This window comes from Hibiscus syriacus, unplaced genomic scaffold, assembly GCF_006381635.1.
Source record: "Hibiscus syriacus cultivar Baekdansim isolate YM2019G1 unplaced genomic scaffold, ASM638163v2 tig00110933_pilon, whole genome shotgun sequence".
NCBI classification, from domain to species: domain Eukaryota; kingdom Viridiplantae; phylum Streptophyta; class Magnoliopsida; order Malvales; family Malvaceae; genus Hibiscus; species Hibiscus syriacus.
This window is the reverse complement of record NW_024062919.1, coordinates 451,560-465,720: the sequence shown is the minus strand read 5'-3', so window position 1 is coordinate 465,720 and position 14,161 is coordinate 451,560. Positions and strand designations below refer to the sequence as shown.

At 34.3% G+C, this 14,161-nt stretch overlaps 2 protein-coding genes across 2 annotated transcripts; one reads left to right on the top strand and one right to left on the bottom strand.

Moving 5' to 3' along the window:
- The first annotated feature begins 1,096 nt into the window (after positions 1-1,096).
- LOC120147157 (SUN domain-containing protein 1-like) lies at positions 1,097-6,564 on the top strand. The gene is made up of 2 exons (XM_039160594.1): positions 1,097-2,300; positions 5,957-6,564. Exons 1-2 carry the CDS (start codon positions 1,194-1,196, stop codon positions 6,263-6,265), a joined length of 1,416 nt encoding a protein of 471 aa, XP_039016525.1. The 5' UTR covers positions 1,097-1,193; the 3' UTR covers positions 6,266-6,564.
- A 730-nt stretch (positions 6,565-7,294) lies between these two features.
- LOC120147158 (SAC3 family protein C) lies at positions 7,295-11,943 on the bottom strand. Its single transcript, XM_039160595.1, has 8 exons — positions 11,565-11,943; positions 11,104-11,204; positions 9,948-10,169; positions 8,968-9,186; positions 8,805-8,890; positions 8,598-8,694; positions 7,865-7,957; positions 7,295-7,629 (listed from the first exon to the last, which is right to left on the bottom strand). Exons 1-8 carry the CDS (start codon positions 11,869-11,871, stop codon positions 7,471-7,473), a joined length of 1,284 nt encoding a protein of 427 aa, XP_039016526.1. The 5' UTR covers positions 11,872-11,943; the 3' UTR covers positions 7,295-7,470.
- Between the last annotated feature and the right edge of the window lie 2,218 nt (positions 11,944-14,161).

Here is a 14,161-nt window from a genome sequence, read left to right as displayed (position 1 = left end):
TGACATAGTTTTAGGGGACAAACGACCAATCCAAACGGTGGACCACGAGAGAATGACGAGTCGACCAACATAATTCAGTTTCAGGCCCATTGAACCATGGACCATGGACCATGGAGATTGGATGATGAAAAAAATCGAAGAGCCCATAATCAATTTTGGGAGATTGAGGCGTTTCTCGGTTTTAACGGAAGTCGAAATTGCATTTAGGGGTCGAAAAAGTGTGAGCTAAAAAGTTTGGACTTCATCGATCGATGGATGAGATGATCGGCGACTGTAGATGCAACGAATGGCTAGCCCGTCCGTTAAGCTTTTAAAGACGGGATATTAAAATAAAATAAAAACTAAACATTAGTTATGATTTAAAAAAAATAAAAGTTTAGATATTAAAATAGATAAAAATTAATAATTTAAATACTAAACATGTAATTTATCCAAAACATTTAGAAAGACATATTTTAAAAACACGACACAAATAAAATATAAGGAGAAATAACTTCCTTTTTTTATCAACATAATATTATTTTAAAAGTTATTTATTATTTATTGTACGAATTAAGTGATCGCTTAGAGTATGATTTTTATTTTTAGAGGTCTCATATTTGACCACAACGAATATAAGAGTATCTAAGCGTTCATTATTAAATATTTGACTCTTTCAAACAAATTATATCTTGTAACACTCCAGACTAATTATAAAAAGTTACTGAATTAATATTTAAAGACTACTAACAATTTTATTCGAATTAAACGAACCCAATGACTAAAAGAATGGTTAATTTTTATAATTATATAATGTGTAAAAGTTAATGACTAAATTTCTTAAATTATTTATTGAATTTTATATAAAAAATCAAATTAATATGATGCGTAAAAGTTAAGGACTGAATTTATTATTATACTAATAAATATATATAATTAATAAATAAAAAAATACAAATATAATTAATTACTTTTAAAGGTTTACTTTTAAAGTTCATGGAATTAAATTGTTCAATTTTTTTCAAAAAGGACTACTTTGCATATTTCAAATATTAAGAGGTCCTCAAAGAGATCCTCTTACCCAAGATAATTAATTTCTATATCTCTCCCTCAACACGTCAGTGACCCAGCGCGTAATACATAATTAATTTCTTATTTATTATTTCAGGTTTAAAAATATCGACTTTTGGTATTGATTTGATTCCAAAACAATAATGTCCGCATCTACCGTCTCGATCACCGCCAACCCAGCGTCGGCGACTCCTCGCCGGCGTTCCCTCGTCACCGAGAAGATATCGAACGTCGAAGCAGTGGTCGTTGATCCGAACGCTAATGGAATTAACCGTATGGAAGACAAAACCGCTGCCGGTGCCGCCGCTGCCACTGCCGGTCTCAGTAGAGATCTGAGCCACCATTCGGGTCGTACCGAGCCGTCAAAGGACTCAATGCAAGCGAGAAAGGTCACCGTGGGTCAAAACTCTAACGGCCTGCCCCGGCGGTCGCGGAAAGTAGCGGTTAACAAGACTGAGAAACCGCGGTGGTTGACCGCGGTTAGTATTTTTGGTAAGAACTTAGCGTTTTTGCTTGTTTTGGTTGGCTTAGCGCAGATTATTAGGAGATTGACATTGAAATCAGAGGATGTTAGTGTCGTTGGGACAGAAATGGGATTGACAGAATTCGAGGGTAGGGTTGCTGAGGTTGAGAGTTTCTTGAAAACAACGGCTAATATGATTCAAGTTCAGGTAGATGTTTTTGATAAGAAAATCGAAAACGAAATTGGTGGTTTAAAGAGGGAAATGAATGAGAGAATTGAGGGCCAAACTGCGTTATTGGAGAAATTGAAAAAATTGGAGGAAAAGAGTGAGGAATTAGGTAAATCCTTGAGTGAATTGAAGAGTGCGGATTTGTTGACAAAGGAAGAGTTTGAAAAGATGTATGAACAAATGTTAAAGGAGAAGGGTGAAAATGGTAAGTCTGAGAATCCAGTGAGTTTAAGTGATCTAGGAGCCTACGCTAGAGAAATTGTTAAGAACGAGATTGAGAAGCATGCCTCGGATGGGCTCGGCAGGGTTGATTATGCTTTGTCTTCAGGTGGGGGAAAGGTTGTTCGGCATTCAGAGCCATTTCTTGGTGGGAAGGGAATCAACTGGTTTTTGAAAAGTAGTCAAAATGGGGTTCACAGGGATGCAGACAAGATATTGAAGCCAAGTTTTGGAGAGCCTGGGCAGTGCTTTCCATTGAAAGGAAGCAGTGGGTTTGTTCAGATTAAGCTCCGCACGGCTATTATCCCAGAGGCTGTTACTTTGGAGCATGTTGCCAAGGTAATATTGTTATTATGCATACTTTGTTATAAAGTTGTTTATTGTTTCACTTTTGTGCTTGTCTTTGTTCTTGATTTGTTTTATGATGATAAATGTAAATGTAATTCAGATTCTTTTGCTACTGGTTCTGAAGCTTTAACATAAGATCCATAAGATGTGAATATTTAAACGTGATCTCTTGTAGCTGTCCTTTTTGCCAAAATAATTTACACCCGATATGAACTATCATAGCTTTGATTCAAGTTTCAACACTTGATCTCGCAAAGGCATTCTGCTTCTCATTCTTTTAGGAAACGTATTTCCGCTACTAACTACTATCTAATTACTTTGCTAGACTTCTTATGGTTAGATCTTCCTCAATTTCATGTAGGCAATAATTCTTTAAAAGTTGAATATATATATATATATATATATATGGATCTTTTAGATATTAAAGTACAAAACATATGCAAAAATTGTCCTAGGGTCTCGTTTTTAGCAAGTAATGGCTCAGTTATGTTCTAACTCCATCCTACCTCCAAAACTAAATAGGTAAATAATTATGTATTATATTTGACAACTATACGTGAACAACGAGGTTTTAGTGGTGTTTCCTTTACTTCAATGCTTTTTTGATAAGATCTGAAGGCCTCATTAAAAACCACCTTCTTGTTAATGGAGTTAATGTGTAAACTCCTTAATCAACTGAAGATGGAAAAGAGTGCCTTATAACTTTATTGAATAAAGTAGGAATTACAGCCTATAGGAAGAAAACCCTAACCCTTACAAATAATCACTCGAAAACAAAATACATAAAATTCAGCCTATACCAGCTTTTGCTAAGGCATCAGCCTCCATGTTAGCTGTTCTTGTAACCCATCTAACAAATCCCCCACAAAACCTAAGTTTAACGACTATATCTTTAACAATATAAGCATACACAGCTGGACAAGAACCAGATTTAATAATCCAGTCCACAGCTACCCTGCTGTCACTCTCAACAATCAAACGGAATTTTCCCCTCCCTTGGATAGATGAGACGAAAACAAGTCCCCTTTGAATAACTTTGAGTTCCTTCAAAGTTGGAGGACCCGGACCTTCTGACTCCTGAAAAGATCCTAATATTGCACCAAGATGATCCCTTAAAATGCCTCCCAACCCACTTTTCTTCCAATCACTAATAGTGGCAGCATCCACATTCAGTTTAATGAAGCCTATAGGAGGAGGACACCAGGGAACATTAGAAGACTTTAGGAACTTGTAGGACGAATGGGAATCCCCTATTGAAGGGTCCGAAATCAACGAGTCTTTAGGAATAGAGATATCCTTATACTTAGCTAGGAACCAAGATGCCAACCTGACTCTTGCTAAAAAGAATAGTTCAATCTGATCCAACTTCCCCCCTTCAAAAACAATTAAATTTCTGGTTTTCCAAACGGTCCAAATAACAACCCCAGGAATGAATGACCATATAGCAGAATCTGGCTTCAACTCTTCCCAGCCTAATAAAAAAGTTTTAGCATCTTCATGAAGAACAGAACTAACACTCCACAATTGTAAGAACTTATTCCATAATGCCCACACAACCGAACAGGAAAAGAATAAATGCGAGGAAGACTCATCAACCTTTTTACAAAGAGGGCATAAAACATCGTCAATTCCTTGAACTCCTCTTCTTGCCAATTCAGTCTTAACAGCAAGCTTTTTCTGCACAATTTTCCACAATAAAGTCTCAACTCGAGGTGGTAGTAATCCTGTCCAAACAACCTTCATCCAGAATTGAACCTCTTCGGAACCAAAAACACATTTCTTAACACAAGAACTGACTGTAAACATACCATCCCCACTGCCTTTCCAAATTAAGCCATCACTGGATTCTGTAGACAGAGAAACAAGAGAAATAGTGCTCATCAAGTTACACCATTGTTCCAACTCCCAATCATTTAAATTTCTCCTCACTTGAACATCCCAAATCCAGCCCGATGGATGAAAATCTCCAAACTCACATAGCTTTCCTGATTTATTAATAGCTATCAAAAACAATCTTGGAAAAATAACCTGTAGCGGATAATCTGTTACCCAAGCATCCTGCCAAAATCGAATGTGCTTACCATTGCCAACTTGAAAGCTACATAAGGATCGAAAATTAGTACCAAATGAATCTTGCTTGAAATAGTTATTAACCACTGCTCTCCACTGCCAAGAACTACCAGCTGGAAGATTACTGTCAAACAATAATCTAGAGGAATCGAGACTGTATTTAGAACAAATAAATCTCCTCCAAACCGAATTTCTCTCGTTTGCAAATCTCCAGGACCATTTCCCTAACAAAGCTCTGTTCATGAAATTCAGATTACATACTCCCAACCCTCCCTCATTCTTAGGTTTACAGACTTCAGCCCATTTAACCCAGTGAATTTTCTTTTTACCATTCCCACCTCCCCATAGAAAATTAGACATAATAGAATTGAGAGTCTTAAGGATTGAAGCTGGAATCTTAAACATTGACAAAAAATAAGTGGGCAGTGAGCATAAAACAGATTTAATCAAAACCATTCTTCCAGCTAGAGATAAAGTCACTGCCTTCCAACCTGCCAATTTTGAGTGAAAATTCTGCACCACCGGTTCCCAAATAATTGAGGAATCCTTTACTTCAATGCTGGTTTCATGAAAAGTGAAATTGGTTTAATAATACAATTGCTGAGGCTTGTTTAAACAGTATGTGCTGATGATGATATTTTTATATATTTGCAATTACTTTTAGCAGAGGCGTACTTTTGGAAGTATTGAGTGAAGAGATTTTTTTTTGGTATTGCTTGATTTGCACTGGCTAAAGAGTGCAATAACAATTCCTTAAAAAATAACAAAACACGCAGCTAGAAGTACTTTGTGAAAATAAGAGCAGAAGAATACTAGGATTTGTGTTTTGGCTTTAAGCCTAATGTGATAGAGGTAATAAAAAAAAATCCTATGATGATTAAAGCAAGATGGAGAGAAGAATAGTTTTGTACCCAAAATTCTTTGTCCAATCAACCTGGTGCTCTAACAAATTATAACAGTGACTTAACCTCCATTTGTTCGTTGTGGTTAAAGCAGCAGTAGAAATGTTTGCTCTTATTCCTCATTTTACATGAAGTACCCTTGTCCTACACCAATATCCAACGCATATAGACACGGGTGTGCAGTTATTACTGTCCCAAAACCCTTTAAATATGTGGAAAAACTTGTAAAAATTTGAGTGCCCATGTTGGAAACATCCTCCTTAACCCAACACTCACACCCGGGTTTGGGTAACATAGTCTTTCTCATGTAAATCACTTATGGAGAATTTTTGGTTTTGTTTGAGATCATGTGCATGGAAATAATTACGGGGGTAGGCATTAGGGGAATGACCATATGAATTTCCTTTCTCTGTTCATCTGTGATATAAATGCACCAATTCTTAGTTCTAATTTCTTATACTCATTCTCTTTAGTGCCTTTTATCTTGCCTCATTCTAGTGGCGCACCAGAAGAAACACTTTATGCCATCAATTATTTCTCTTGTATTTGAATGGACAAATTTTGTATAATTTTCATTTGTATGATTGCAACAAAAATAAATCGAGGGCTGATTTAAGAGAGAGCTCTTTCTGATTTTTATTCTCAATGCTTATTCTGTTCCTGTACTGTGTACAGAGTGTGGCATACGACAGATCAAGTGCACCCAAGGATTGCCGAGTCTATGGCTGGCAGCTGCAAGGCGGTGATCCTGGTTTTGCAGTTGATTCCAAAAAGATGTTCCTTTTGGCAGAATTCACGTATGACCTTGAAAAGAGCAATGCTCAGACCTTTGATGTATTGGATACAGCAGGAATCGGTATTGTTGACACAGTCAGGCTGGACTTTTCTTCCAACCATGGAAGTGCTTCACATACCTGCATTTATCGTTTGAGGGTGCACGGTCATGAGCCCGATTCCGTTTCAATGGTGAAAACAGAGTCGTGATCCGTATCATATTTGTGATGCTCACTCTTCTTGGTAATCGCTGATTCTGTCTACTAACCTGTAAGAATTTCTTGTGCGTAGCAAATGAGTGTGAATCTATTTTTGTGTTTCCACTTTTCGGTTAGGTCCTACATGACTTGGAACAATGATTCGATTTGTCCGAACCAGAAATAGATGAACTTTAGTTTCCCTGTAGGCAAAGTTTTATAGAATTTTGTTTCATAGGCGATAGTCGGAAAACTCGGAATGGTATGTTGTAGACTTAACAGTGTGCATTCATGTCTTTTTTCCATATGTCATTATCCTGTTTAAGGTTATTTATTTACAAAATTTGACACATTCGTTTGTTTGTATCATATTTCTTTCATTTATAGCGTTGTACCTTGTTTAGTCTACTACTTTCCTCTAAAACAAGCAAGGGTAATGATTTTAAAAAATTATAAAGTGATCATTAAAATATTGAAATATTACAAAACGATCTCTGTGTTGTTACAACAAATACAAAATTATGATAAATTTAATGATTATTTATAATAATTTAATAGAATTTAATGATTATTTTATAATAATTTAATTATAATTCTATAAATTTAATGATCATTTTGTCATATTTACTTAAAAATTTAGTGATTGGAATGTTCATTTGAGCATAATTTAATGAAACTCGATTGAATTTTACTTTTAAAGCTCAAGCTTGATGATATAGTTTTTAATATAAAATTTAGGTTTAATATAAATTCTTATTTGGATTAGAGCCCAAACCGGTCAGATTTTAGGTCCTCTGTTTAATTGAATGGATCCGTTAACTTAAAATAATCTTTTTGGACTATAATGATGGCTAATATCATTAATAAGAAAACTAAAATAGCCTGGGTTCATCACCAATCATAGTCATTGATAATGGATAAACTTTTCATGCATGAGAAATCAACCCTTATTAAATAAAGAATAAACTATATATTTGATCACTCATTTTAACTTTTCTTAAAAATCATAATTAATGTTAGTTTTGTATTCAGTTTTTCATCAACAATAACACCCCAAACAACACCAGAATTCAACCCTAATTATAACATTACTTACAACTCGAATTATCTATCGAAATAAAACTGAAATAACAAACGAACATCAACTGTATACAAGGACTATCCACCCACTCTCTTCACCAGCAACTCCTAAATATAAGACTGAGTTAGAATGGAAGGTTACCTTGTCATTGCCTGTAACCCTATAAGTTTGTAGCTTTGCAAACTTCCTTCGGGGAATGAGAATGTTGTTTGTTTCGTTGGTAAGGATTTATTTTCGCCGTTGTCCGTCAAAGTCTCGAGACCACATGCATGACAAAGGGATTCCACATCTGATTCCTATAAAAGGCAATACCGAATACACATCAGAAGAATCCATGTTGCTCCTACTTTTACTTCGAACTATTTGTATCCGACGTATTTTTGGACATGCGTAGTAAGATATAACCCTTCTAGATACATGAAAAGACTTCAGAAAGCCCGAACATATCCATATAAAAACATACTCGTATTTGACAATCATATCCGAGCTCAAGTAACAGCCTAAAATCGTGTGTATGTAAGAAAATGATACCTTCATCATCAATAGTTTGGACAATTGTTCCAAAGGATATGGATGAACCTTGTAGCAACAATTATTTATATATGAAATCGCCAGTGCTCGAACCTGCAAAGTTTTTGAAGAGCAAATGAAAAAAATAAAGATGTACGACAAATACGAGGGACTCATCTATGTTACTTGGATATACCTGTGAATATTAATAAGATTCGAGTGTGTATCGATTATCGACACAGGTATTTTTGAGTTCTTCAATATATTTGGAGCACTTGAAAAGTCTATCTCCGTTCTCAAACCAGATAAACATTGAGCATGGGTATCATATACAAATATTTCAAGAAAAATGAAAGAGTCGATGAAACATAGGAATGCAATTAACATTAATTTGAAGTTTCTGTGAAATTAAAATTTATATAGGATATTAGAAACTTCAAAGGATATTAAGTTTAAAGTATAATACGTCGCTCTGACTTTTTCTTTTTTGTAGTATTTGTATCTAATATTCGTGACTGATACACATCCCAGACATTGGTAAGGGATATAAGCTGTCCACTAAATGATAAATATTAGAAAAAGAAAAAAGTTGATTAAACCCATGTTCGAGACTCACACCCGAATTCGAATAACATAAGTTCTAACATTATGTCCATAAAGTAACGTACCACTACACTGAACACTATGGTTGAAAACTATGTGCAATAAAAAAAAATAAAGCCAAGGATAAAAGGATCATTCAACTAATGATTACCTCATTAACATATGGCTCGATAATACAATACTGTAGATATGATGCCTCAGATGAAACAGTACAGAGAAAACGTTTATAGTTTCCCATTCGATAATGTCTGTAGACAAATAATGAAACATCTTATATTTCCCTTCCAATTTTAGATTAATTTCGGAGAAAATATTTAAGAGATTGCAGTGATAGGCATCAATAGAACTTCAGAGTTACCTTAGAACTTGACGGGCAAAACACATTTCTTTAGACTTCATTATGGGAGAGGGTACACCACGAAACCATAATGACAACGACGACTCCTGCAAATCAGAATCACTAGTTCAGGATCAACAAGGTTGAAATTAAAGTACATAGACATGAAAACAATGAAATATACCGTTTGTTGATTCTTCGAATCTAGGTGAAGAAGCAGGTAAAATGAACGAAACTGGGCTTCATTCTCGTTAACAGAGTTGTTCTCATGATTAGCTTCATACATAATATACAGAGATGTCAAAGTCTTTGTAAGCTGCTCCATGTTTAGATATTGCAGAGAAGCAATACTTGAACCGCTACAATTCCTAAGCTTTTGGTGAGACACTACATGAAATTTTACCTGTAAGATGAAATATATAAAATCTCAATGGCGTATCAAGCTTCTACTCTTTCCATGGCAAGACTATGTAGCTATAAGATTCCCAAATATGTATCAGGTCCAGGTGTTGGATATGAGTACTTCAAGCCAAATGAAGAATCAGAGCAACATAGGCAACCAGAAAACTACATGATAAACGAGTTAAAAACACGGAATTTCTGACAACTCTTTTCAATAAGACAAAGGATGTAAGCTTTTTTAAGGTCAGAAAGAAAGCAAGTGATAAGAATGAGCATCATCATTAGGAATAATGTTGCATTAGAATTTAGAGAAGATAAAATCAAGCAGGACAGCTCTATGTTGCTTTGACTCTTCATTTTTCTTAAAGTATCTATAACTGATACATATCTAGACGTGGATATGAGAATATGATCTTCCAAGGACTCTCAAATATATGAAAAATCTTGGAAAAAATTGAACATACTCATGTTTGACACTCACAACCAGGTCCAAGTAACATTGTTGCTTCGACTATTCATTATTCTTTAAGTATCTATGTCCAACACTAGTGTTTGATATCCGAACAAAGGTATGGGGATATGGTCCTCCAAGAACCTTCCAAATACATGGAAATATAGGGAAAATTAAATATACCCATGTCAGATGCATATCCATTTCCAATATTTTCATTTGAATCTGAGTAACACAGGATCATAATATCGCAACTGTAATTTGTAAAGGTTTAAACAAAAGGCAAATATTTCTGAGTAAGAAAATTGTACCATTTTCTCGTACATGCGAATTGCTCTTTCATTGACAATATTCTGCATGCTAAGATCCTGCCTTATCGATCGAGTCCTATCGAAGATGAAGTCATGAATCACTTCGAAAGGATGATCACTTGAATCAAGTAAGTTTAGAAGATAGTTTAATGTATCTTCCAATACTGCGAGAGGGCGCACACCTGACGATTGGACGTACTTCTGTGATATAGTTCTGCAAAACTAGCAGAAATAAGGGATTATTAGAAGCCTTAAACATTTGATAAAAAACATTTATACAATAGATAGTGCCATACTGATGCAATGGGACTAAGCATAAAATGTAACTTTCATATTTATTTTTCATCTTTTTCCACATGATTGTGATTAATTGCAATAAAAGAGTGGTAGCACAGCTTGTCGTTCCGACTTCATTTTTCTTGAAGCATTCGTGTTTGACCCTTACATCCTTCACATATCCGGAAATTGGTACTGGGATCCAACACTCAAACTGAGTTTAAGTAACATAGAAGCATGGTGCACAATACTCCTGCATTCTCAGGGTCTGGGGACTTAACTGTGATGTTCAAATCCTTGGTTAAGTCAAAGGATCCTTGGAGAGTCATAACCCCACAACCGGATATGCATCGGACACAAATACCGAGAAATTAAAGAGTCGAAGCAACATTGATACGAACAAAAATTTTGCTATCACGGTAGATAATATGCATGATTCCTTATTTAGGGTTGCATTTATTGCAGATCCATAAAAGGAACAACATAAAATTTGATTACATTTAGCAGTACAAATTTATATTAAATCCGGATCTAAATGAGATATGCGAAACCTAATATTTGTAATTTTGTATCCAAAAGTTGATATCTATATCCGCTTCAAATTCGCTATGGACAATAATTATGATATCCAAGTCCAAAATACCGAATCTGAAAAAAGATTGGATATTTGCCTTTATCTGAATCCACATTATATGTGCAGTCCCTAATATCATTTACAACAGTTTATTTAACATGATAAATTTCAATCAAGCTCAAAGGCAATTAGGTAAATGCCCCAATACTCATTATGAAACCTTAATGAACTGCATATTAAAAGGCACCAGAACAAATAAAACAAAACAAAAATCAAAATTAAATGCTTGAAAGTAAAAAAGCTTACCTTTTTCACAGCTAAAGCTGGAGATGTTTTCCAAGGATCTCCATTTAGCCTCTCGAAAACAGCTAAATCTCGTAGGCGTTCCCTCTGTGCTCTCTCTCCTTCTGTTGTAACAATGGTGAAAGGGTAACAAACAACATATTTTGATAGCTAGCAATAAAGTATAACTTGATTGTTACTTAGTTTCATAATTATATCTTCAAACTACAGTTGCAAATAAAGCTTGGTATTTTATTCGATCATTTACTTTCAAATCCAAATCCAAATGCAAATTCTACCATTTACTTCAGCTTCCAGAAACAAAAAATACGCAGTCAAAGTAACAATCAAACAAAATCATGAAAAATCATAAACCAAAAATTAAAAATATGGAAACCCAAAATTCAGAACATTAAAACAGAGAGAAAATTACTTGCTTTTAGCTTATAATCACAAATTTTGGAATAATTAAATGAATAAATTACCAGGGCACATGAAAGGGCAAGTTCCAATTATAGAACCAACATCTCCTCTTGCTTCTGTTTCTTCCTCTTGTTTATTATTCGAGGGATTTGCTTCAGATTTCCAATTAGGGATATGGCCGGGATTTCTGGTATTGTCATGGGTAGTTCCAGTGGTTGTATTGGAGCATGGAATGAAATTTGAGGATTGGGTGGTTCTGGTTGGATTTGTAGAGAATTTTTGAGACCGGAAACGTGTAGGGGCGGTGGAGGAAGTGGAAGAGGAGGGCTGGTTTCGCCGGGGTTGACGGCGGCGGTTGCTGTCGTCCATGGTGTCTAGTGGCCACTAGGAAAGATCGATTGGGTTTTGGGCTCTCTCCTTGGACGGCGGTGCACGCAGTGGTTCAATTCAAATCATTAGATTTTAGATTGTTTAATTTATATTCAGATTACCCAGTCACCATGGGCACAGAGTTGACGGATTAATTTTTCGGCCCACTCGATCCGATTTAATCCGATATTTAATAATATTTTATACATTTTAAATTCATTTTAAGTTTGAGTAAACTATAAACATGGTATCCTATATTTATTGTATGAATGATTTAAAAAATATGATTTTAATCCCTTATATTATCGGGATAACGGAAGTATTACGTGTCAATTAAAAATATATGAATTTATTACATGTGTTTACGTGTCAATTAAAAATATAAAAAATATATATACTTACTACGTGTCAATTAAAAAATATAAAAAAAAATATGTACTTCTTTTTCTTCTTCTTTACATATATACACAAGGATTTCAGGGACAACATTTACACGACCAAACAGTTTGGCCTGGTATCCTTGGAAACTCTGACTTAGGGAGGCACACCCAGGTTGGTCAAGTAGGTTCTGGGGAAGATCCGGATGCACATTGGACCAAAACACAAGTAAACTCACCTGCCAAACTGCTGACTGTGGCTCAAGCCAAGTCGAATGCAGTGGCAGTGGTGCAACTCCCCCGACCACCTTAGTAGAATTCACGATCGGGTCATGCACCAAGGATTTCTACGATGTTAGCTTAGTTCATGGTTACAACTTGCCAGTGATCGTGGGGCAAGCGGCGGGTCAGGCACGTGCTTCAACATGGTGCGTTAGACTTGAACCGGCAGTGCTCGTCGGAGTTAAGGGCTAGTTCCTGTGAGGCCTGTAAGAGTGCGTGCGAGGCTTTCAAGTTTCAAGACTCACGAGTATTGTTGCAGCGACGTGTACGCCACTCACGATACCTGTAAACCGTCTGTGTTTATGCGGCGATGTTTAAAGAGTCTTGGCCAAGATCGTATAGCTACGCGTATGATGATGCTACATGCACGCTTACATGTACTGGAGCTGACTATATGATACATTCTGCCCTTCATCAACAGGGCAAGCACTGGCGACACAGCAATATTCAACTTTTGTATAAAAAGGGAGAAGCTCTGAAAAAGAAACCAAAAGAGAAAGAGCCTTTTTTGTGTAATGGTTGGTCCGAGAAGAAATGGATTATTTTTTATTTTTTAATCATCATCTCAGAATTTATAGTATAAGAAACGATTAAAATCATTTTTTAACTGGTGTCCAAAATCAGTCAGATCGAAAGTATAAGTAATCATTCGTATAATTTACCCAATTATAATTCAACCCAGTACACTTATTTTTGTTCCATTTTTATTCAAAAATAATAATTTAGAGACTTGTTGGTAAAAATAAATATTGTTCTCTCTATATATTTTAGATTTAAACAACTACATGTACAATATCAATAATTAAGAAATATTATAAAAATTACTATATTATATATATATATATATTGGTAAATAAATATTTATATATTTTAATTAATGAATCCCACTAAATCATGTGTAATCATATTTTACTAACCAAACATATATAATAATTTATAGTTCTTTAGAATTAGAAGAGCATAATTACATGTATATCTCTAAATACATAATAAATTATAATAAATTCGAATATGCATAATAAATTATACTAATTTCAAATTTTTATTGATCATTAATTCAATATAAATATTGTAGTTATTCTTTGAAGTCTCGAATTCGAGTATCATGAATGTTAAAGGTGTGAGCATTTAATATCAAATGATTGAAAGTTTTCTTAGAACAATTACTATCTTGTACTTATCCCAAATTCATAAAAAATAATTTAATACAAATATTATTTTATAAAAATTATATGACTAATATAGTAAAGAATATTATAAAGTTTGTGGGTGAATTTTTTTAGTGAAAAATCGAATCAGCTGACAAATATAGAAAATTGAATCAATCAAAAAATATATTAAAAATTAATCTCATATACTAATTTGACCATCTATCCATTTTTTTAATTACCACTTAATTGGCAACACTAATTCAATTATTTCCTTTAGGTTAAAGTTAGTTTATTAGTTTTGATATAATAATAAAAAATTATATCTAAGTAAAAATAATAAAATAATAAGATATTATTTATCTATAAATTTAAATAGTTTAAATTATAATAAGATAAATTTAAAATATAATTTAATATTTATTAAATTTTATCTATTTAATCTTTATATTTAGTTGTGATACAATAATACTGTAACACCCC

What these genes read in the sequence shown, in the direction of transcription:
- LOC120147157 (XM_039160594.1), top strand. Translation starts at nt 1,194, where the DNA reads ATGTCCGCATCTACCGTCTCGATCACCGCCAACCCAGCGTCGGCGACT. An exon ending in CTTTGGAGCATGTTGCCAAG is followed by an intron (nt 2,301 to 5,956) that starts GTAATATTGTTA and finishes TACTGTGTACAG; the next exon opens with AGTGTGGCATACGACAGATC.
- LOC120147158 (XM_039160595.1), bottom strand. Translation starts at nt 11,871, where the DNA reads ATGGACGACAGCAACCGCCGCCGTCAACCCCGGCGAAACCAGCCCTCC. An exon ending in TTGCCCTTTCATGTGCCCTG is followed by an intron (nt 11,205 to 11,564) that starts GTAATTTATTCA and finishes TTGTTACAACAG; the next exon opens with AAGGAGAGAGAGCACAGAGG. An exon ending in ATTCGAAGAATCAACAAACG is followed by an intron (nt 8,891 to 8,967) that starts GTATATTTCATT and finishes TCTGATTTGCAG; the next exon opens with GAGTCGTCGTTGTCATTATG.